The 23,503-nt window shown below is 34.0% G+C and overlaps 1 protein-coding gene across 1 annotated transcript in view; it reads left to right on the forward strand.

Annotated features, from left to right (window-relative positions):
• ZFC3H1 (zinc finger C3H1-type containing) overlaps nt 1-23,503 on the forward strand; it is a gene marked incomplete at both ends in the record, with an annotated part of 46,630 nt that overhangs the window by 17,155 nt on the left and 5,972 nt on the right. Inside the window, 21 exons of the mRNA XM_084255473.1 lie at nt 1,458-1,555; nt 3,142-3,351; nt 3,546-3,710; nt 4,624-4,761; nt 5,911-6,032; nt 6,456-6,605; nt 9,470-9,644; nt 9,894-10,025; nt 10,397-10,939; nt 11,026-11,135; nt 12,257-12,388; nt 12,495-12,616; nt 13,573-13,674; nt 14,221-14,340; nt 15,501-15,684; nt 16,989-17,175; nt 18,507-18,695; nt 19,283-19,520; nt 21,872-21,977; nt 22,058-22,256; nt 22,805-22,899. Coding sequence (XP_084111599.1) covers nt 1,458-1,555; nt 3,142-3,351; nt 3,546-3,710; nt 4,624-4,761; nt 5,911-6,032; nt 6,456-6,605; nt 9,470-9,644; nt 9,894-10,025; nt 10,397-10,939; nt 11,026-11,135; nt 12,257-12,388; nt 12,495-12,616; nt 13,573-13,674; nt 14,221-14,340; nt 15,501-15,684; nt 16,989-17,175; nt 18,507-18,695; nt 19,283-19,520; nt 21,872-21,977; nt 22,058-22,256; nt 22,805-22,899 — 3,517 coding nt within the window. The remainder of the gene's footprint in view (nt 1-1,457; nt 1,556-3,141; nt 3,352-3,545; nt 3,711-4,623; nt 4,762-5,910; nt 6,033-6,455; nt 6,606-9,469; nt 9,645-9,893; nt 10,026-10,396; nt 10,940-11,025; nt 11,136-12,256; nt 12,389-12,494; nt 12,617-13,572; nt 13,675-14,220; nt 14,341-15,500; nt 15,685-16,988; nt 17,176-18,506; nt 18,696-19,282; nt 19,521-21,871; nt 21,978-22,057; nt 22,257-22,804; nt 22,900-23,503) is intronic.

Raw genomic sequence — 23,503 nt, forward strand, 5'->3', positions numbered from 1 at the left:
ACAAATCTGGAGATAGAAAGTGATTATAGCATTTCAGGAAAAGCTGGTTAGAATTGGTACTTCAGGTACATTGTATATTCTAGGATTTGACTCTCTCCAGGAGAGCTAGATACTTGTTTTAGTTGACATTCAGGGATGATAGGCTGTGAAAGACCTAGTCTTTCACTAATTAAAGTACTGACAATTTAGGCAGGTAACTGAATGTAGTTGGCATTCCAGGAATTGGAATATTTAACTTGAAGGACCATTTGATCAGTGTATTTTTCTCTGTGATTATATTCTGAGACCAGATCAAGCTAGAATCCTTAGTGTATCTAGATTAGAGATAAAGATATGATTTGGGAATGTTTACCAAAAGTTGTCATTTCAGGTTATTGTTTTTAGGTGCTTGTTTGATAATCTAAAGTTTTGATTTCATAACCGAGCTCTCTTTGATTAGTCTTTAATTTTCTTATATCAAGATTCTTTGGAGATGATTCCTTGTAGTTCCTAAGATTTCATAATGTTACTACTGTGTATTTCCATAAAATAGCTTTATGATCTGTACTTCTAAAATAATTTTATAAAAACTAATACAGAAATTACTGTCTATTCACATTTGTCAAATTTTAACTTTGCTGGATTGACAAGTTATTTATGTATTTTTAAGTGGTAAAAATTTCTAAAGGTCAATGTATATTCAGATGTCCTTTCATTTGGGTCAGGAGACATGTGAGTTTTTAATTCATATTGACTTGTGAGACAGCTGGGACAAAGAAGAAAGTTAGCTTGAAGGTTATATAGTTATTGGGTAGCAAGAGTAGTCTTTGATTTTGCCATATTTCACTGATATTAAGAAACTACTGAAGATAGAGTGCACAGTTATTTTTATGTAACCAAGGAAGAAGAAATGCTAACAGTTTCATTGAGATGCAGCAACACTATTTCAGAATTATTAGATGTAAAGAGATGTGCTTTATTGATTAAATACAGTAGGTGGTTCTTTCATTCCTACTTGCTTTCTGTACAACTCAAAATAGTAAATTTTTTCACACTTCCCTGCTCCACATGGAGGGAAGAATGGCATCAATCATATTTTCCTTTGATTAGGGCACTTTTAGTGGATTAAGGGAAAGTTTTTATTTTATTGTTCCTTAAGAAGCATATTTGTTAGAAAAACAAAAAGAGGGCGTTTTAGTCTTTTCTGCTCTATTCCCTCTTACCGTCCTGAGGTGAAAAGTGGAATGAGTGGAGCACTTTGACTAAAAGGCAGTTTGAATGAAAGGCTGATTTTATGATGCAATAAGCATAGTTTAAAAGAGGTGGTCTCAAGGAGGGTAAAGATATTATTAGATTAATAAAATCTAAAATGTGTTATACCTAGATGTATATGTATTTCTTCAAGCATATAGTAAATTTCACTTGTTCCTGTTGAAATATTTGTTATTAAGCTCTCACCAACATTTATTTTTTCACAGCTCCTTCACCAGTGCAACCACCATTCTTCTCTGAATGTTCATTGGGGTATTTTTCTTCAGCACCATCTATTTCTTTGCCTCCACCACCTCAGGTCTCTGTAAGTGAGAATAGATATGACTTCTAAGACAGTTTTATTGCTTTATGTTTTTTCCAATTTATTTTGAAAAACTGGTATGTAGTTAATGAATGGTAGGTTTAAAGAGAGCTTAAAAATCAGATTTATTTAACAAAATTTAAGAGCTATGAAATCTATGGAGTAAACAGTTCATTATTTATTGGCAATCAATCCAGTTGATAGATTTTTTTCATATTTAATTTTTTCCTGAAGATTTATTTTATTTATGCATCCAAGAACTGTGATATAAGCCAGAGGTGTGAGGGGGTAAGAGAATTCACCAGAGAAAGAGTGGGGAGCAGAACAGGTGGATTGAATGAAATATACTGCTGAGGGGAGCAATGGCCAAGATAGGAGGGGTCTGCTGCTCCATGTGTGTAGCTCCCTGGCTGGGGATGCAGTGGCTGCAGATAACCTCACTATGCTGAGACTTAACCCCTTGAACTACCAGGGAGGCCCCATATCTAATTTTTATCTTTGTTGCTTTCTTTCAATACTTAGCTTGTCTTGTTTCTTAGTTAGACGATACTCAGAAAATTCATTACCAAATAGAATAAGAATAATCTGTTTTGGATTATCTTTTTTGGGAATTGGGATTTGAATGAATTAAGTAAGGGTCCTTCTAGAAAAATTCTTTGCTTTCTGCTCTTTGGATGAAAACAATTTTTGATTTAAAATTTCAGTAAAAGAAAAGCATTATATATAGAAGTTAATTTCCTCTTAAAATAACCTCCAGTCCACCATTTAGGAAAAAAAGGAAGTAAGGGGATCATAAAGTAAATATTCTGAAGGGAAGTAAGGAAATCATAAAGTAAATGTTCTGAAGTTATTTCTAGTTTGAGAGAACCTAGAGATTAAACTGTATGTCTCTCTATAGGTTAGGGGAGCCTTTTCATGTCACAATTCAATGGTAGACTCTGGTGTCTTCCTAGGAAACTTAAGGAGAGGTATAATGGCAGACACATAGCAAACTTTTTTTTAACTTTTGTTTTAAAACATCTAAACTCAGGGATTGGTATAAAATTAGTTTTCTGTATAATCGCTAAGAAGTCATTTCACAAGGACTTAAGATTCTTCTTGACACTTAATTCCTAAGATACTTTGGAATATTCTCATAGTCCTTTTGTTTCAAAATTTTTTATTTTTACTCAAATATTTATTCTTGGTTCTCAGTATCTCTGCTTGTTTTCAATAGTCATCTAGAGGGGAAAAAAAACCTGCAAAATTCAATTTCTGTAGCTTTTTAGAATGATAACTGAAGGTAAGAATTGGAACAGAGAAATTTGTATAATTACTTGGAAGATCACAAATTAAATATTTCCCTTTTTTGCCATAAATATATCAAATGCTAATTTTTTTATTGCAAAATCACACTTTATTTCATGGGTAAATACTGAATTCTGGGTTAGGTTGAGATTTATTATATACCTGCTTCACTTGTACATTGGCTAAGGTAGAAACCTGAAGTTTACCTTTTTCTCGTTTTGTGTTGGTCTAGAGATAAACGTTTGGATTTGGTAAAAATTGCATTGTAATTATTATTTCTTCTTTTTAAAAAAAATAAACAGTCTATACCACCTCTGAGCCAGCCATACGTCGAAGGTTTGTGTGTTTCTCTTGAACCTCTACCTCCTCCGCCGCCTTTACCACCTCTCCCACCTGAAGATCCAGAACAACCTCCAAAACCACCTTTTGCAGATGAGGAAGAGGAGGAAGAAATGCTGCTGCGAGAAGAGCTACTTAAATCTCTAGCAAGTAAAAGAGCTTTTAAGCCAGAGGTAAGTTAACCTCTTAACCTCTAGGTGGTGCTATTTACCTAATAATTTAGGTGGGCATACTTTCCACTGCTTATTTGCGATTCATTGGGCTTTTTAGTAAATAGGGACTAAGTCTGAACTAATTAGCTCAAGATTTTTAAACATAGTAGAAATTTCTTTTCATTTAAAATGTTTCATGTCTGTTTCTTCCTTAGGAAACATCCAGTAATAGTGATCCATCTTCACCTCCAGTTTTGAACAATTCACAGCCTGTGCCAAGAAGCAATCTATCTATAGTCAGTATTAATACAGTATCTCAACCTAGGATACAGAATCCAAAGTTTCACAGAGGACCTCGTCTTCCACGAACTGTGATCTCGGTAAGAAAGTCAATATTTAATTCGGCTATTACTTAAAAAGCTTGTGAGGAATTTGTGTGAAGATATGCTGTGATGTTCCTTCTGTGCTATTTATTAATGTAGATTCATATGTAAATACAAATTAATTTTTGTTAGTAGTGAATTGGGAATGTTGTCTTTTCATGAAGAGTAGTTGGTAATATTTTACTGGTAATATTTTGGAGGAGCATTATTTTCGTTATAGTGGTATACTTTCCTCGGCCATTTTCAAATTTCCTTTTCTATATAAGTTTATCCATTCAAATTTTCTGTCTATTATAGTCAATTTTAGCAAGTTGTATATTTTTTTATTTCTTTCATCTTTATTTATATGTAGCTCTTGTTTTTCCAATTAATGACTATAGTAATGGTAGAAACCTTGATGTTTATTGATGTTTATTAAGGAGACTGAAATGATAATTTCTTTCTGCCGTATTTTCTAATGACTGTAAAGTAAAATGAATGGAGCAAGAGCCAGTAGAAATCTTGCTTTTTATAGGTAAGCCAACTTTGGCCACTTACCATATATATGTAACCACAAAAGCCAAAACATGTTGATAATATTTATGTAGAATGTTGAATTCTTTTCAGTTGTACAAGATTTAACTTAGATGGTATTTTTTGTGGACAGTGGGGGAAAAAAAATAAAACTTAATGAAGAAGGTGGTCATAGCAGTGTTTACAAAGACTGAAAATACAGAATATTTTAAGTCAGTTACTGCAATACAACCAGAAAGAACCGTAGACTGTCTACCTGGAGATGGTTATTTTTATTGATTGAAATTCAAAGAAATTCAAAGAGATTAAAAATGACTTAGGTCTAAGACCCTGCAGCTAATTGTATAAAAGAATAGAGATACTCTGTATCAGAAGTAACAAGTGTATTGCTTTACAGCTTCCAAAGCATAAATCAGTGGTTGTAACACTAAATGATTCAGATGACAGTGAATCTGATGGAGAGGCTTCCAAGTCAACAAATAGTGTTTTTGGGGGACTGGAGTCTATGATTAAAGAAGCAAGACGAACTGCTGAGGTATGTGCAGTAATGTGAGCCATGAATAGAAAGATGATTATTAATAGTATTTAAAATTTGTTTTTTCTGTGAACTGGACCTGAAATACACAGATTTTAATATATTGAATATTTTTAAAAAGATTTATTTCTATTTATTTATGTATACAAGAACTGGTGTGTTGGCTAGAGGTGTTGGGGGGCAGGGCTGAGAGGATTCACCAGAGACAGATTGGGGAGCAGAACAGGCAGATCTACTGAAGGCCACTCTTCTCAGGAAGAGCAGCAGGTGAAACAAGAAAGGTCTTTTGTGCCATGTGGCTTATCTCCCTGGCCAGGGATTGAACTCATGCTGCAATGGCTGGTGATAGTTTGATAGTTCTGAGACTAACCCCTGTGCCACCAGGGAGACCCTGAATTGAATATTTTAAGTTATTACTGTTTTATTAATTAGGTCCTTATGTAATGAAGTGTGTATAAGTTTAGGTAGATTTAGCGATCCCTTTATTTTTGTTGATAATTGATTAGTCCCTTTTTCAGAACAGTAAAATTGAGTGGATAATTAATTGTTCTTTGTACTAAGGGAATTATTATTTTGTAATTGTATTAAAAGTAGGTGGGTTTTTTGTTTTTTTTTTTTTTTGTGGGACCCCTCGCTCATGGCCGGGGATTGAGCTGGTGCTGCAGAGGCTGCGGGCAGCCTCACAACCCAGCACTCAACCGCTGCGCCACCAGGGGAGGCCCTAAAAGCAGGTTTTTTGTGTGTGTTTTTTTTTTTTTTTTTTTTTGTGGGACCCTCGCTGGCGGCCGGGGAACAAACCGGTGCTGCAGAGGCTGCGGGCAGCCTCTCAGCCCAGCGCTCAACCGCTGCGCCACCAGGGGAGGCCCCTAAAAGCAGTTTTTATAGAAGTTAAATCTAAATTCTTTTCCAATTCCTTTTGCAGCAATTGTTTAGCTATAGTTTATTTTAATGATGTTCAAACATGTAGGCCTTGACTAGTAGATTGTGTAATTTATCTTGTGGGCTTTAACCAGCACTTTTTTTTTAAAATGATGAAGATGCCCTTATTTTGAAATATATAAATGTTCACTGGGTTGCAGTATAAAATATAAATCTTAGTGTGGTATTGTTGAAAGCTATTGATCTGGTGAACTTCAAATATATTTCTAGCAAGCTTCAAAACCCAAAGTACCTCCAAAATCTGAAAAAGAAAATGATCCAATGCGAACACCAGAAGCTTTGCCTGAAGAAAAGAAGATTGAATATAGATTGTTAAAGGAAGAGATTGCCAAGTAAGTGGATTTTTATGTAATTAGCTTTAAAGGTATATGCTATTTTCAAAAAGTCCTTTATCTTAGCCTGTGCATAGCTCATTAGCATTTGGAAATGAAGGATAATGGTTTTATCCTAGATGCAGTTAATATTTTTATAACTCACACAGGGATGATTGTCTCTGTAGGTTTGAATACAGTGATTCACTGAGCTGCAAACAATTTAGGAAATATGAAAACACCAAAAAAAGGGAGAACTGCATTATCAACTTTTTTTTTTTTTTTTGCATTATCAACTTTGAATGCTAACTTAGGTCATGCATATTCACCATCATTTTCAGTCAGTATTAATTTTGCTTTATTTTATATGATAAAATGCATTTTTAAAGAAAAATAATTTCAGTTTATTTGGTATACTTCAGTTACCTTTATTGCTTATTCTAGTCGAGAGAAACAACGTTTGATTAAATCAGATCAATTGAAGACAAGTTCATCATCCCCAGCAAACTCTGATGTGGAAATTGATGGGATCGGCAGAATAGCAATGGTTACTAAGCAGGTTACAGATGCTGAAGCAAAACTTAAAAAACATAGGTGAGCCTCATCTTACTAAATACTTGATTGTGTCTATCAAAATTGGTCATATATTTGAGGGATATATTGAAGAATATATATTTGTATGTCAGTAAGTACAATCTATGATTATAAATTCCTTCATAGTTGATAAACCTATAAAAAACTATCATTTTGTTAAGTAATTATTTACATATAGTATTAATATTTACGTAAAATTGCCAACACTTGAAAGGAGTTTTTCCTTTCAGATTTATACATGACTTATTCATTGCTGAAAACATTTATGAAAATCCTCTTTTTGGAATTTTCTTCAAAAACTTCTGACATGTTTTTTGATATAACTTCATTGGAAGCATATTTTTATTGTTAAAGGTGAGCTTGATTTGTTAGGAATAGTCATTACATAACTAGTCTAAGTAGACAAATGGTGAAATTATGGTCTTACATAGTGTGAATCTTAAGTTATAATTAAAAATTTGTTTTGTAAAATTATTTTGTTGAAGTCATGTTTCAGATTTTTGAGACTGATGATGATATAAAATATGTTGAGGATAGATTCCATGTGGATTTTTTAGCATTTATTTGATAGAAGTAATTATATTTTTCATATATATATATTTTTTTCTTTCAAACAAGTATGTAATTATTTTATGGATATTTATTTTTACCACTCCAAACACTCTGAAATCACTAGTTGAAAAGCACAAATTGATGTTTAATTAACATCAACATTTATGAGTTATGTTTTGCTAGTTTCTTTTAGGCTTTTATATGTTAAGGGGGATTCTATGCAAAGACTGTTAGATTTTTCCTGGTCTCTTGTTAGTAACTGATTCACTAAGTCTTAAACTTCAAACCTTGATAGTAAAATATGATCAGTTATTTTCATCAATTTGAAGATTAATCAGCTTTGATGTTGAAAAATCTAAATATATAAAAAATAATATTCAAAAATTCATCCATCTGCAGTAAACTAAGGAAAAAAGGTTTCTAATATTTCAGTCTCCTTGATTCTTTTTTCTCTTAATCTTGTTAAGAAATATCCTGGGGGCCTCCCCGGTGGTGCAGGGGTTGAGCACTGGGCTGCAAAGCTGCCTGGCAGCCTTTGCAGTGCCGGTTCGATCCCCGGCCACCATCGAGGGTCCCACATGGTGCGCAGACCTCTCCTGCCGCGCCCACTGCTCCCCTCAGCAGTGTACTTCATCAGTCTACCTGTTCTGCTCCCCATTCTGGCTCTGGTGGATTCTCTCACCTTCTTGCACTTCTGACTGTACCCAGTGCTTGCATAAATAAATAAGTAAACCTTAAAAAAAAAAAAAAAGTAACAGAAGCAATGGAGATGCTTCCTATTAAAAAAAAAAAAAAATCCTGGTAGGGCCTCCCCTGGTGGTGCAGCGGTTGAGAGTTGGGCAGCCTCCGCAGCGCTGGTTTGATCCCCAGCCACCGGCGAGGGTCCCAAATGGTGCGCAGACCTCTCCTGCCGCACCCGCTGCTCCCCTCAGCAGTATATTTCATCGGTCTGCCTGTTTTGTTCCCTGCTCTGGCTCTGGTGAATTCTTTTACCCTCCTACGCTTCTCCTGTACCCAGTGCTTGTATAAATAAAAATAAATCTTTTTAAAAAAAAAAAGGAAATATCCTGGTAGGTGCGCAGAACTCTTCTGCCACCCGCTGCTCCCCTCAGCAGTGTACTATAGTCTGCCTGCTCTGCTCCCCGCTTTGGCTCTGATGAATTCTCACACCCTCCCGTGCTTCTGACTGTACCCAGTGCTAGTATAAAATAAATAAAATAAATCTTTAAAAAAAAAAAAAGAAATATCCTGGTATAAATCTCCAGATTTGTCAGTGAGAAATGCAGCATGTGTTTTTTTTTTTTTTAAGGATTTTATTTATTTATGCATACAGGAGCTGGGGTGAAGGTCAGAGATGCTGGGGGTGAAAGGATTCACCAGAGACAGAGTGGGGAGCAGAACAGGCAGATGCACCAAAATACACTGCTGAGGGGAGCAGTGAGTGAGACAGAAGAGGTCTGCTGTGCCATGTGGTCACCTCCCTGGCCAGCTGCAGTGGCTGCGGATAGCTTCATAGTGCTGCATCTTAACCCCTTGCACCACCAGGGAGGCCCCTATAGTGTGTGTTTTGAAAGAGATTAAATTCACTTAGGTTTCATTTCTTTTAATAATTTTCATAACAAATGAATGGTTTTTAAAAATTGTGTTTCTATTCCCTGTATTCTCATATATTTTCTTTGTGGCTTGTAGTTATCAGTTGTTGTGGGTGTTGGAATATGGTATTTTTCTGGGAAAGATGCCTTACTTTTTTAGCCATAATTGGAAAAGATAAAAAACTATCCATAAATTTTTCTTTTTATATTTTTACATGCCTGCTCTAAACATTTACTTATGATTTTTCAAAAAATTAGACTTCATTCTCCCCTTTCTTGCCTTGCTTTAGATAAAATGAATCAGATATTTGTAAGTTAATTAGGTATGCTTAATTTATTTACTGGGTATTTGTGTGTATATTAGCATTATGAATGAAACTATTGATAAATACAGCAATTTTCTCATTTTTCATAAGTCATACAGATTCACATTCAACAAACATTGGACATTTACTTTTAATAGTTTTTCACGTGTAATTTGCTGTATTCAAACTTAATTAACTTTTTTAGAGAGAGATCAAACCTATAATTGCTAATGCAATTGTGTCCTTTTGAGTACCTGAGCGATTGATGAATATAAAATATTTATCCTCTTAAATCCTCACCTGTATATCATAAATATGTTTTATTAAATGAGCTACTGGTTTATATAGTCTTAGTTCTGATGTGTAATCCCAATAATTTTGAAAAATATTAATACGAATTTTACTTCCTAATTAGGATTCTCTTGATGAAAGATGAATCTGTTTTAAAGAATCTAGTACAACAGGAAGCTAAGAAAAAAGAATCTGTTCGAAATGCTGAAACAAAGATTACAAAACTGACAGAACAGCTTCAAGCAACAGAAAAAATTCTCAATGTCAATAGAATGTTTTTGAAGAAACTTCAGGAACAAGTAACGTTCTCTTTTAAGATTAAGATGTTGTACTCCCAAGTTTACCAGTGACCCAGATATCTTGTAGAACAAAGAAAAGCATAAACCAAAGCCATAAAAATATGCATAACCTATTATTTTTCCACTGAGGTATCATAGTGTAATATTTTAATTTTCACTTAAATTCCCTAAAGCTACTGTATTTAAGAAAGAGGTGTTTCTTCTACTAGGGTTTTCATTTACATTTTCAGAATTATCCTGTATTTTCAGATTCATAGAGTTCAACAACGTGTTACAATTAAGAAAGCTTTGACTTTAAAGTATGGAGAAGAGCTTGCTCGGGCAAAAGCAGTGGCTAGCAAAGAAATAGGAAAACGTAAATTGGAACAAGATCGCCTTGGAGTAAGTTGTTTGAGATATTTTATTTTTGGAAGAAGCTTCTGCTTTTCAAAAATATTTTTATGGTTCTTTTGAGAGTGATAGATGTATAAAATAAATCAAGCTTTTTCTGCATATTCAGAGAGAATAAAACTTTTTCAGTGATATCCATTTTTAGAAACTTGGTTTTTTACTTATTTTGTCTTAGCTTTATTTTTTGTTTTATTTTTTGTAGATCATAGATTACCTTGTAAAACTGTTGAAGACATTTGTAAAACTGTTCTTAATTGATTTAGTTTAGAATGTTGGTACTATATTGTAAGTATACCACAGTTATTTTACCAAAAATTATTTATCATAGTGATACAAAATGCTTATATCATTTTCTTGCCCAGCCAAACAAAATGATGAGACTGGACAGTTCTCCACTATCAAGTCCAAGAAAGCATTCAGCAGAACTAATTGCTATGGAAAAGAGGCGACTACAAAAGCTAGAATATGAATATGCCCTGAAAATTCAGAAATTAAAAGAAGCCCGGGCTCTTAAAGCAAAGGAACAACAAAATATTACTCCAGTTGTGGAAGAGGAACCCGAGTTTTCTTTACCTCAACCTTCACTTCATGATCTGACACAAGATAAATTAACTCTGGACACTGAGGAAAATGATGTTGATGATGAGATTTTGTCTGGTTCAAACAGAGAGCGAAGAAGATCCTTCATAGAATCCAATTCTTTTACTAAACCTAACCTTAAGCACACCGATACACCTAACAAAGAATGCCTCAACAAACCTACTAAGAGTACTGTAGAAAAACCAGAGCTTTTTCTAGGGTTAAAAATTGGTGAATTGCAAAATTTATATTCAAAAGCCGACAGCTTAAAACAGCTGATTTTAAAAACCACCACAAGCATGACAGAAAAGATTTTGCATGGTCAGGTAACAGAATATCTCTCATTCTCTATAAAGTTTGGAATTCACCCTATCTTTATTTGCTTTAGGGGATTATTTTTTTTCTTTTGCAGGAGATTTCTGTGGATGTAGATTTTGTCACAACACAAAGCAAAACAGCAGACGTGAAACCATGTCCATTTAGACCCTACCACAGTCCTCTCCTAGTTTTTAAGTCCTACAGGTATAAAAGATTGAATAACCTTGAATTTTATGATTAGTCCTTGGTTCCTTTTTTTTTTTTTTTAAGTTTTATTTATTTATTTATACAAGCACTGGGTACAGTCAGAAGCGTGGGAGTGTGAGAGAATTCACCAGAGTCAGAATGGAGAGCAGAGCAGGCAGATGACGTACACTGCTGAGGGGAGCAGTGGGCAGCAGGAGAGGTCTGCGGGCCATGTGGGACCCTTGCCCGGGGGCGGGGGATTGAACTGGCACTGCAGAGGCTGCGGGCATCTTCTCAACCCAGCGCTCAACCGCTGTGCCACTGGGGAGGCCCTGGTCCTTGGTTCTTAATAATATTTTAACCTTGAGTATTTGATGGTAATGGGAAACAGTGAGTCCTGGTAACTGAAAAATGAACTTGTTCTTTTGGGAAAAATAAAAATTGGTTTTTTTGTTGTTAGACATGAGCCATATAAGGAAATAAAGTTTACCTCACACTTGGCATTTATTAATTCTAATCCAATTCTAATTTCTGGGTACTGGTAGAATTGTAGAGAGTTCTGAACTACTGTCAGAGTTTAGGAAATATCGCTGGAGTGTTATATGAGGATATTTAATTTTTGATTTCACTTTACTCATTCTAAGGAATGCATTGCCCAGCTTTCATTTAGATATTCTAGATACTTAACATTCTGGGAAGTTGTCTTTTTGGTTGTTGTTTTGTAGGACTTCTAGAAGTGTGAGACTATTAAATGAGCATGATTTAATCATAAAATTGTAGCGTGCCTGTCAAATAGTAGTGTAGACTTTTGCCCTAGCTTTCTGTATTTACTGGTAACGTGGAGGAAATATTTATTTAGCATTCTATCATGTCATGAGCAACACTACTTTTAAATGTTAGGACTTCTTCTGTTTTTTTTTCTTTCTCTATTTCAGAAATTTTATGTTCTGGGCATAAAAGTAGTTTGTCCCTATTTGTTTTCTGGATGGTTTCAAGAGATACTTTTGTTATTAAGTAATTAGGTATAAAAAGTAAGCTCAAAGTATACAAGTTGTAATTGGAAAGAAAATAAAAATTTTCTTAATTCTCTGAGGCATGTATATCAGTATAATGTGCCTATCCACTTCTCTTCTCCTTAGATTTAGTCCATACTATCGAACCAAGGAAAAACTTCCTCTCAGCTCAGTATCATACAGTAATATGATTGAACCAGATCAGTGTTTCTGCCGTTTTGATTTAACGGGAACATGTAATGATGATGATTGTCAGTGGTGAGTAGTTTTTATTTGTGGACATCTTATAATTTGGAAGTTAGTTTTGGTTATTTAGCTTTGACCTGTATATGATTATCTGTTCCATGTTGTCATTTTATTTTAGGCAGCACACGCAGGACTATACACTTAGTCGAAAACAGCTATTCCAGGACATCCTATCATATAATCTGTCTTTGATTGGTTGCTCTGAAACAAGCACCGATGAAGAAATTGCCGCTGCAGCAGGTTTTTAAAGACCTCTTGTTCCCTAAGTGAAAAATTAGGCTACTTAAAAATTTTATATTCAAGTGTTGAGGACTTCTTTAAGTAGCTATAATAATTCAATGTATTGATCTATAACAATTCATCTACATCTGCTCTGTTCAGTACAGTAGTCATTAGCCATGTTTTGCTATTTAAATTTAATTAAAATTAAAATTTACATCCCCAGTTGCAATGCTAACATTTCAAGTACTCAAAAACCATGTGCGGTAAGTGCTTGCCAGGAAGACATTCAGAAATCAAACATGTCCATCATTGCAGAAAGTTATTTGGATAGAGCTCATCTAAATAGTTAAGTTTATTTAGAAGAATATATTAACATGTATAAAAATTTTGCTAATGATTTTAACATAGACCCATATTTTATTACTTTTTTCAAAAATAAGAGAATGTTAGAATTTTAAGTTATTTTCAAATCTACAGTGAAATACAGAGGACTTGATGTACTTTGACACTGTAATAGTAATGTGAATAAATATTGTTGAGCTTTTCCACAGATTTAGTACCAAATATTAAACCTTAAACTACAAATGTTTTACAAGTAAGGTTGCTGGTTTTTATTAAACTTAGTATTATCACAACCCATTGTGATATCATTGTAAGAACCATTGTAAGATCACTGAATCTATTTAATCTTTCTTAAGATGGAATTTTAATTTTCACTTAATTGTTTAGTTTCAGGAAATACTTTTCTTTCCCCAACCCAAATTGGGTGCATGATGTGTTAAAATTTGTCATAGTAGTTAATATAAAATAGACCTTGTTCTGTGAAATGCCATGGTGTTTCTGACCAATACCAAAACCCAAATATTTTTCTTTAATTCTTAAACAAATATTCACTGCATATCCTTTAATTAGCCTCATCTCTGTAGTCCATACTTTCTACATTTTTTATGAATATGGTGTTGCTTTAATTTCAGAAAAATATGTTGAGAAACTTTTTGGAGTAAACAAAGATCGAATGTCAATGGACCAGATGTCTGTTCTCCTTGTTAGCAATATCAATGAAAGTAAAAGCCATAGTGAGTATATATATCTGTCTGTCTGTTTCTCATATTCTCTCACCCAGACACACACACACACAAGAACCTTGTAGGTTTTTTTTTTTTTTTTAAAGATTTATTTTTATTTATGCAAGAACTGGAGTACAGGCCAGAGGCTTGGGAGGGTGAGAGGATTCATCGGAGACAGAGTGGAGAGCAGAACAGGCAGATGACATTGCCTGAATGGACTGAAGACATTGCTGAGGGTAGCAGCGGGCAAGGCACAAGAGGTCTGCTATGCCATGTGGGTATCTCCCTGGCCGGCTGGGAATCAAACCCGTGCTGCAGAGACTGTGAACAGCTTCGCAGTGCTGTGCTCAAACCGCAGCGCCACCGGGGAGACCTGCTTGTAGGTTCTTTATGACAGGAGACTTTTTGACATTATGTTCTCAGTATAAAATATAATTTCTGACTACTGTGATTGAGTAAAATTTAGTGTTTTTTTATTCTAAGTTTTGTTTGGATAGCCTTCAAAACTGTAAAAAAAAATTTTATCAATTAACAAACTTGCCTTGTCTGCTTTAGCACCTCCATTTACAACCTACAAAGATAAAAGGAAGTGGAAGCCAAAGTTTTGGAGAAAACCTGTTTCAGAGAATAACTTCAGTAGTGATGAGGAACAGTCTACAGGACCAATTAAGTATGGTAAGAGATAACTTAAGATCCAGAATTATCAAATTATGATATTTCATCTTTATTTAAAACTTTACTAATCTTTTAATGTATGTGGTACCCTAAGTTTTTTATTTCTATTGTTTAAAAATTGTGATGCCATTTGATGTTTAGGACACTAATAAAGTTCTTCTTTGTGCAGAACTGCTGTTAACATTGTAGGAAATTTTATATTCATGGCCTCTGCCCAATAAATGTAGGGATAACACTTAAGTAAATGTGATGGCTTCAGATAGTGTTGAACACATTTGTAGAGAGGAAAGCAGCACTGCTTCCATTTGAGGACCATTTCCAGATTTGTGTTCTCTTTGAGGGCAGTTTTCATTTTACTTCATCCTTGAGTCTGTCTTTTCTGACATACTTACAGAATGAAAATATGAGAGAACAAAGTAATGTATTAATAAGTGCCTTGTTGTCAAGTACATCATGCACTCTTATTTTATTTGCTTAATATAATTGTTCGTTGTTTATAAATTAGCAAATATCTGAATGCAAGGGTGCTATAATGTGATTGATTATATTGATGTAACACTTTTTCTGAACTTAGATTTAATTATATTAGAGCTTTTATCAGGTCATGTTTCATACTTACAGTAGGGACCTATTGTTTGGCCATCAGAGTCCTCGTTTATATACCTGTTTCCTGGTATAATATTTTTTTAAAAGATTTATTTATTTTTGCATACAAGAACTGGGGTACAGGCCAGAGGTATGGGGGTGAGAGGATTGACCAGAGACAGAGTAGGGAACAGAACAGGCAGATTGACTGAAATACACTGCTGAGGGGAGCAGCAGGCAAATCAGGAGAGGTCTGCTGTGCCATGTGGGTAGCTCCCTGGCCGGGGATCGAACTCATGCTTCAGTGGCTGCAGAGAGCTTCACAGGTTGGGTCTTAACCCCTTGCGCCACCAGAGAGGCCTTTCCTGGTATAATTTTTAATAACATCCTCTTTCACTCTTAAATTGCTCTGGTTAATACAATAAATTATATGATTGCTCTGCTTTGAAGCTATGAACTGCCGCATGCCGTAAGAATCCTTAGACTTTTACATTATTTCGGCGATAAAGCCAATTATTTTTTCTTGGGTCTGTGGGTCACAGAAAGTGTGACGCTGATGATATCTTTCAATACAGCCTTCCAGCCAGAGAACCGAATAAATGTTCCAGCTTTGGATACAGTTGTGACTCCAGATGATGTCAGATATTTTACAAATGAGACTGATGACATTGCTAATTTAGAAGCAAGTGTGCTTGAAAATCCTTCTCATGTACAACTTTGGCTCAAGCTTGCTTACAAGTATTTGAATCAAAACGACGGGTAGGTCTACTTCTAATCTTTGTGTAAACTGGTGCACATATATATTTTTTATGTTTGAAGTTTATTTCCTCTGGTAATCAGATTTCCTTCCCAGTATCAATAGAGTCTTTGTGTTTTTTTTTTTTTTCCCACAAAGTCAAAAGCACTTTTTGTTTAAAAGCTATTAGAAAAAGTTTAAGATTAGATCTTAAGTTGTACACATGGCTCAATGTATGGGTAATAAATTAGCTTTAGTTTTTAACTCCAGTAGACTCTTAATTTCAAGGTAAGATTAGCTGAAACAGTAAATATTGAAATATATAAGGATTAATTCTTGGATCTTAAAAAAATCAAGTGATCATTATCTCAATAAAATGATAAGATCACAGAACAGGTTAAATTATATTTTGATTAGAAATTTAAAGCTTATGTAAGAAACCACTAATTCTACTGAATTCACTTCTCTGTGTATATGGTGTTACGTGTATATTCAAACAAGGCAAAATAGAAATTTATATCACAGATGGCAGTGCCTATGCAGTTGTATAATTGCATTTTCTAATTTCTATTTTTTGGTAGTAGCTATAACTCAAAAATATGTAGTAATTGAAAAATTAACAAAAATTCAGGTTTTTTTAAATAATAGGCTAATCTATCTTTAAAACTTGGTATAAAACCTTTTAAAATATGGTAGCACTGCAGAATTCTAATAACTCCATGCATTCCTGAGTTTGGTGCTTATTTAACTTTCCTTATGTGTCATTTTCACATTAATGGGATAAGTTACAGTGTTTTCTTTTCTGACTCATTTACTGAGTGAAGGCCAAAAGAGCTGTACATTATTTTATGAATAGGATCATGAGAGACAATTATCTTCTCTAAGAGATAGCAAACCCTTAACCGTTGAAAAGAATTATATTGAAAGCTTTGATTTTTGTGCTGGCAGTAGTTGGCTTTGAGGGAGAGTTGTTTAACTTTTCCAATTCCCTGATCAGTCTAAATCATAAAAGGAATTGCTGAATATGGACATATAAAGCACATTTGAGGTTGATAATCTAATGTTTTTACAACATTGTTTTTTATCTGGTAAATGCTCATTCAATATCTACTTAAGAAATTGTTGGGTCTTTGGGCATTCAGGATCTTTTTTGGACAGATGTGATTTTAAATCCTTAAATCTACCACCCTTTGTCATAGGTGATTTGTGCTTTTTTTGGTGGGGTCCAACAGAAAATGGAATTAAAAAAATGGATTTGGATTAGCTCAATTTAAAAGCATTTTTAAGCATTTTTAAAAAGATGCTCCTTTTTTTTTTAAACATGTAGGGTAGGTTCACAGTCCTTGGATTCTGCATTGAATGTTCTGGCTCGAGCTTTGGAAAACAACAAAGACAATCCAGAAATTTGGTGCCATTACCTCAGATTATTCTCAAAAAGAGGAACCAAGGAGGAGGTGCAGGAAATGTGTGAAACAGCTGTTGAATATGCTCCTGATTATCAGAGTTTTTGGACTGTGAGTAGAAAAAATAACAAAGTCCTGTGTGTGTGTTCATAATTTTGGGGGGGTCATCTTAAATGTAAGATGTAACATAATCATATCCTTATCTGCTATAATGTCCTAATTATCAGGGTCTAGTAATCTTAAAACCATTCCTCTGGCTCAGGATTGATTTAGACTAAAACAAGGAGAAAAATAATTTAGTGAAGAGGTGACTTTTTTGTTTTTAATGTTTTTGGTGAATAAAATAAAGATCTCAGGTTTTTGTTTGGGCAAACTTAAGTGAATTTGTTGCAGAGCTGCTGAAAAGTTTTTAAAAATTTCTGATACTTTGTGTAACATCTTAATGAATATTTTGATCTTATGTCTTCATTATTTATGGAAATAATCTGTAATTCTACCAATATGGAACCTTGTAAAAATCAAGAAGATGTGGTACATATATACCATGGAATATTACTCAGCATTCAAAAAAGATAAACACATGCAATTTGCAGCAACATGGATGGCGCTGGAAGGGATCATGCTCAGCGAAATAAGCCAAAAAGAAAAAGAAAAATACCGGATGGTCTCACTCATAGCAGGAATCTAGAAAACTTAAATAAGGGACCAGGAAAATGAATAACTATAAGATAGTGAAAATCAAAATCAACAAAAAACTATGAACCAGAGACACTTTTAGGGGGGCGGGAGGGGAGGGATTGGGGTCAGAATGGGGGGGCTGCAATTGTATGGGGAATATAACAATAAAATTTATTTAAAAAAAAAAAAAAAGGTTCTTCCTCATTCTCTGAGAGAATGGGATGTTTCCTACCCTGGCTTAAACTTAAAATAATAGAATGCATTGAAATTGGCTGAGGATGGAATAGTAGCTGAGTACCTTAAAATAAGTGATCGATGTTTGGCATGGCTGGCCTACATCCATTTTATTGAATTCAACATTCTCCCTTCAAAATTTTATGATCCATCTAATGCCAATCCTTCAGGAATTGACCCACTTGCTGTGCGAATAATATGTGATAAGTGTGAACTTTTGGAACTCCATTGTAGTCTTGCGGCCATTTATCTATTGATTTGAGGAAAGGGGAAATGAAACTGCTTCAGTGATAATTTTGAGGGTACATCTATATTGCTCTACTTTCCATCTGATTCTGCTTTCTAACATGTACGACAAAGGGAAATCTATGTTACAGTACTCAAAGGTGACTGTATACATTTTTATAATTACCCTTTTTGTAGAAACTGAAAATTTAATTTACATTATCTTAATGAAAAGTAAAAAATTCTATAGTTTTACAGTTTATTCTTATGAAGCAGGATTAATTATACGAAACTCTTTTGGACAGTTTCTACACCTAGAAAGCACCTTTGAAGAAAAGGATTACGTATGTGAGAGAATGGTCGAATTTCTGATGCAAGCAGCCAAGCAGGAAACATCAGATACTCTGTCCTTTCAGCTTTTAGAGGCCCTTTTGTTTAGAGTTCAGCTGCACATATTTACTGGAAGATGCCAAAGTGCGCTTGCAATTTTACAGGTAAACATTTATTACAGCATTTTGATTACATTTTGTAGAGAATTTGTAAAAGATCTAAAGCATTACAGGTAACACTGTTTAATGGTAAGAGTGCAGGCTTTGCATTTGGATCCTTGTTCTGCAACTTACTACTAGACTGTGTGATGTTGGGTAAGTTTGTGACTCTCTCTTCACTTACTTAGTGGGGATTATATCTTTATAGATTATGTATAGGGTTTAAATGAGAATAATAAGTGGGAAGTACCCACCAGAATATACTTGAAGATTCAAACCATAAGGGAAAGAAGTCCACAGTGAAAACCTGTGTAGGTTTTTGTTTTGTTTTACTACATTTTGAATATCAAGGCACTTTACATGTACAAATGAATTTAATATTTTTTTCATTTACTATGTCAAACTTTAGTAAAAATTCTTAATCTGCTATTCACATAAATTGGTGACTATCAAAATTTTGACTTAGGTATTTAAGAACTACTTCAAAGAAATACAACACTCAATTCTTCTTAGCCTTTTTTTTTAATTAGAATGTTATTAGGAATCATAATTTTTAAAAAAACTCTCCCAGATTAATTTTTCCTTTTACCTAGAATGCATTGAAATTGGCTGAGGATGGAATAGTAGCTGAGTACCTTAAAATAAGTGATCGATGTTTGGCATGGCTGGCCTACATCCATCTTATTGAATTCAACATTCTTCCTTCAAAATTTTATGATCCATCTAATGCCAATCCTTCAAGAATTGTTAATACAGAACCATTTGTAATGCCATGGCAAGCCGTTGAGGATGTAAAGACTAATCCTGACATGCTGTTAGCAGTTTTTGATGGTAAGTACAAATATTTATGAATTATTGAGAACATCAGATAATTATGATTTTTTTATAATTAAGTGGAATAAATTTATATTTATAAAATAGACGTAGTTTCATCTTTTATATAAATGTTTATTTAAAAAATTTAGGATTGAATCAGAGAAGAGGAGCACTGGCATCTGTGAAAGCCAGGATCTGTACTACATTACATAATTAATTTTTCTAATTATGGCAAAGGATATCTAATGGCAAAGGGTAAATAGGTAGATAATATAGATTATATAGATTCAGTGAGTTGATTGAATCAGAGAATCAGGTAATTTTTTTTTTTAAAGTACTCCATTAAATAGAAAGTTTGAAAGATTTTATCTTTTCAAACAATATTTTGTCCATTGGTGAGTTTGATACTGTATACCTAACGAAGTGTCTGCTGAGAAACACAAGGTATAAAGTGAGTTCCTTTCTAATAAGAAGTATATAGCCTGGTGAGAAGATACAATATGCATTTGATAAAATTATTAAATATATAAGGTCATGTAATTATGTATTACTATGTAGTCTAAATCTACTCTTACTGAAGAGACTTGGATATGTGATTTATAGAATTAAATGGTATAGGCCATATACCGAACGGGGAGAGGTTATTGTAGATTGTCATGATTGAGGACGTCTTTATAGAAGGATTGGGACTTAGGGTTAGGCTAGACTTTTTGAAGCTTGACTATGATGTGACATAGTGGGCTGCCTCAAAGATGGGATCCATATCTTACTTTTATCTATATTTTCCAAGGACCTATAATATCTGACAGTGTACTAAGTCCTTTGTAAATGTTGAATAAGTGAAGAAAGGAAAGAGGAAAATTTTTGGTAGGGGAGCTAAGTAAACAAAAAGCAACAAGTAGATAAGGAATTTGCAGTGGATTGAAAGATTAGAAGAAGGGAGAATTCTTAACCAAAGTAAGAGTTAAATGCTGAAGAACGGTAAAAATTAAGTTTGATAAGTGGAATGATACCAGGTTTCCAATATCATTTTAAGTGCGGTAGACTTGATTGTAGTAGAGGCTCTCTAAGAAAGAAAGAATAGTGTTGAAGAGAAAGGATACCAAAGGTAGGAAAACCAAAGAAAAGCTGATGGCAGCAACTAAGGTGTACACAAAATAAACTGGGAAAGAGTGATTGTTAGAGACTTTTGAAGTTATCACTTAGAGTTGTAGGGGTCGGATCAAATGTCAAGGAAGAACAGATGGAATAGTCAAGATGATTTCATAATTTTTGACATGGGAAATGGTTAAAAAAAAAAACCCTGGTAAAGTGAAAACACCAATTTGGGATAGTAGAAATGGTATTTGTGAATAGTAATGGGTCATCCAGTGGAAATTCTTGTTTGCAGATGGAAATAAGAAGGTTTATCTTAAGTGGATACTATTGGTTAGAGAAATGGATTAGAAAGTTACTAACACAGAAGTTGTTACGTTACAAAATTCTTTATAGTTTTTAATGTGCTCTTAAAATAAAATATTCAGTATTTGAAACTCTAAGCCATTTTCTCTGAGAAAATGAAGATGAGAGCATAGCAGTAAAGGGGTAAAAGGGAACATAGAGTCAGTGAGTGAATCCAAGAGGAAATATAATCTCTTGGAAACAGGCAAGAAGAAATTGAAAGGAGGAGAGCATTGTCAAATGCTAATCAGATAAAGGAGTATAGAGTGTAGCTTATAGGTTTGGTTAGATATGAATCCTTTTAAGTGAACTTAAATGGGTAGTTTCAGATTCCACGAATCTGGGAAATCATACTACAGTTGAGCAAGGAGGAAGTGACCAATGAAAAACAATGTACCCTTCTACAAGAAACAGCAAAATCATGTAAAGGAGTTTTCACAAGGGGTGGGGAGAGTGTGAAAGGAGTAAGGAAAGAATATAGTTTAGAGGAAGTGTGAAAGGAGTAAGGAAAGGATCTAGTTTAGGAGAGACATTGAAAAGACTAAAGAATAGCAGAGCAAGTCATCTTTTGAAAGTGGTTCAGAGAAAGATGAAAAGATTCACCGGCTTCTTTTTTTGAGATGAGATTAAAGGAATTTGGATACAGGCAGACATTTATCTAAGTGAGAACATCAATAGATGCTAAGGCTCATGTTGAATGATTTTATTCTTACCAGGAAAGTGAAGGTACATGATTGAATTTTAGGAATTTAGAGATACCTGAAATGTTTCCTTTGTATAAAAGCCAACTCCTTTTCAATAAAGATGAGTAGTGATGGTCAAGCAAAGGGATAACCATCTTTTCTCATTGATATCTTAAGAGTTTGAACAACACAGCCAAATAATTTATTCTGTTTAATTTATGTTAATGTTATGTATTTGAATAGATGCAGTAAAAGCTTGTACAGATGAAAGCCTGACTGTTGAGGAAAGAGTAGAGGTCTGTGTTCCACTTTACACAAACATGATTGCTCTGCACCAACTTCTAGAGAGGTAAAACTTCATCGACAAGCTGTTAACCTTGTTGAAAATTTATCTTTTCATGTATTTAGATTTTTTTTTTAATTGTTAAGGTATGAGGCTGCAGTGGAGCTTTGTAAATGTTTATTGGAATCCTGCCCCATGAACTGCCAGTTGTTGGAAGCCCTTGTTGCTTTATATCTGCAAACAAATCAGCATGATAAAGCCAAGGCAGTGTGGCTTACTGCATTTGAAAAAAATCCTCAGAATGCAGAGATTTTTTATAATACATGCAAATTCTTCATCTTGCAGGTAATATAGATATTACCCATAATTCCTAGATTTTGTGTTTCATATTTTTTTATTCATCTTTTAAAATGTTTCAGGCCTCAGCTGCTACAGGAGGTTTTCCTGGTCCTTTCGCCCTTTGCAAACTATGTTAGGTATTCCTTCTCTCTCTGCCATAATACCCTGTGTATGTAGTTCTACCATTGCACTTATTCAATTGCTTTTTAATTTTGTTAATACCTGCTTTATTTATTATACTAAGAAGTCCTTGAGGGCCCAGACCATGTCTTATTCATATTTAGAGCCCTAACATTTAGCACAGTGCCAAAGATGTAATAGGAACTTGATAATTGGTAGATGAAACTTAAACCTATGGTGTATTGGGTGTTAAACTGTTTAATGGTTAGTTGAATCTATTTAGAGATCAAATTATGAAGTTTTCTGTACCTTTCCCTACACAGGTAACAATCTGATCAGCAAATCTGCGGGGGTGGAGGAGGCTTTTTCCTTCTTTGAAAAGTTCTAATTAAACACTAAACTTAACATATCCATCCTCCTTCTTTTTAAAATAGAATCGAGGAGATAATCTTCTTCCATTTTTGCGAAAATTTATTGCATCCTTCTTTAAACCTGGGTTTGAGAAATACAGTAACTTGGATCTGTTTCGGTAAGTTTGTAGAACTCTTGGTTTATAAAGAATGAAAGATAATATAGTTCAGTGGAAAGACTTACCTTTTTTTTGTGGATTACATTTTTGGAAGATTAAAAAAAATACCTAAACATACTCTCAATAGAACTATTTTGACTAATATGATTTAATGAAAGTGGAAAATGCTTTACATTCTAAATGTTTTTAGATTAAAGACACCATACAGAGGAAGGTTTATATGCCATGGTGACTCATTTTGCTTTTACATTATTGTTACTGTTAATTTTAGCATTTCATGCTATAGCAATGAATTATCCTCAGATAATCTCAGTGGAATTTTATAAAATGATTTAATTTGACTTGTGATCTAAAGTTGGGTGTAAGTAATATACCTCTTCATGTTTTGTTGAGTAAGAAGCTTTAGAGAATTCTTTTCTCAGCTGTCACTTTCTCAATAACTTATGTAGAACTCTGTATTTACTGCTTTTATTTGCTTTGCTGTGAATTCTAATAGCAATAAGAGGCCACCACAGCAGGTTACATGATGTAGACAACATAGAGATGAATGGGCATAACTGTGTTCCAATAAAACTCAGTTGTCAGTATTGACATTAATGTATTT

The sequence above is a fragment of the Talpa europaea genome, assembly GCF_964194135.1.
Source record: "Talpa europaea genome assembly, chromosome: 15".
Taxonomy (NCBI): Eukaryota; Metazoa; Chordata; class Mammalia; order Eulipotyphla; family Talpidae; genus Talpa; species Talpa europaea.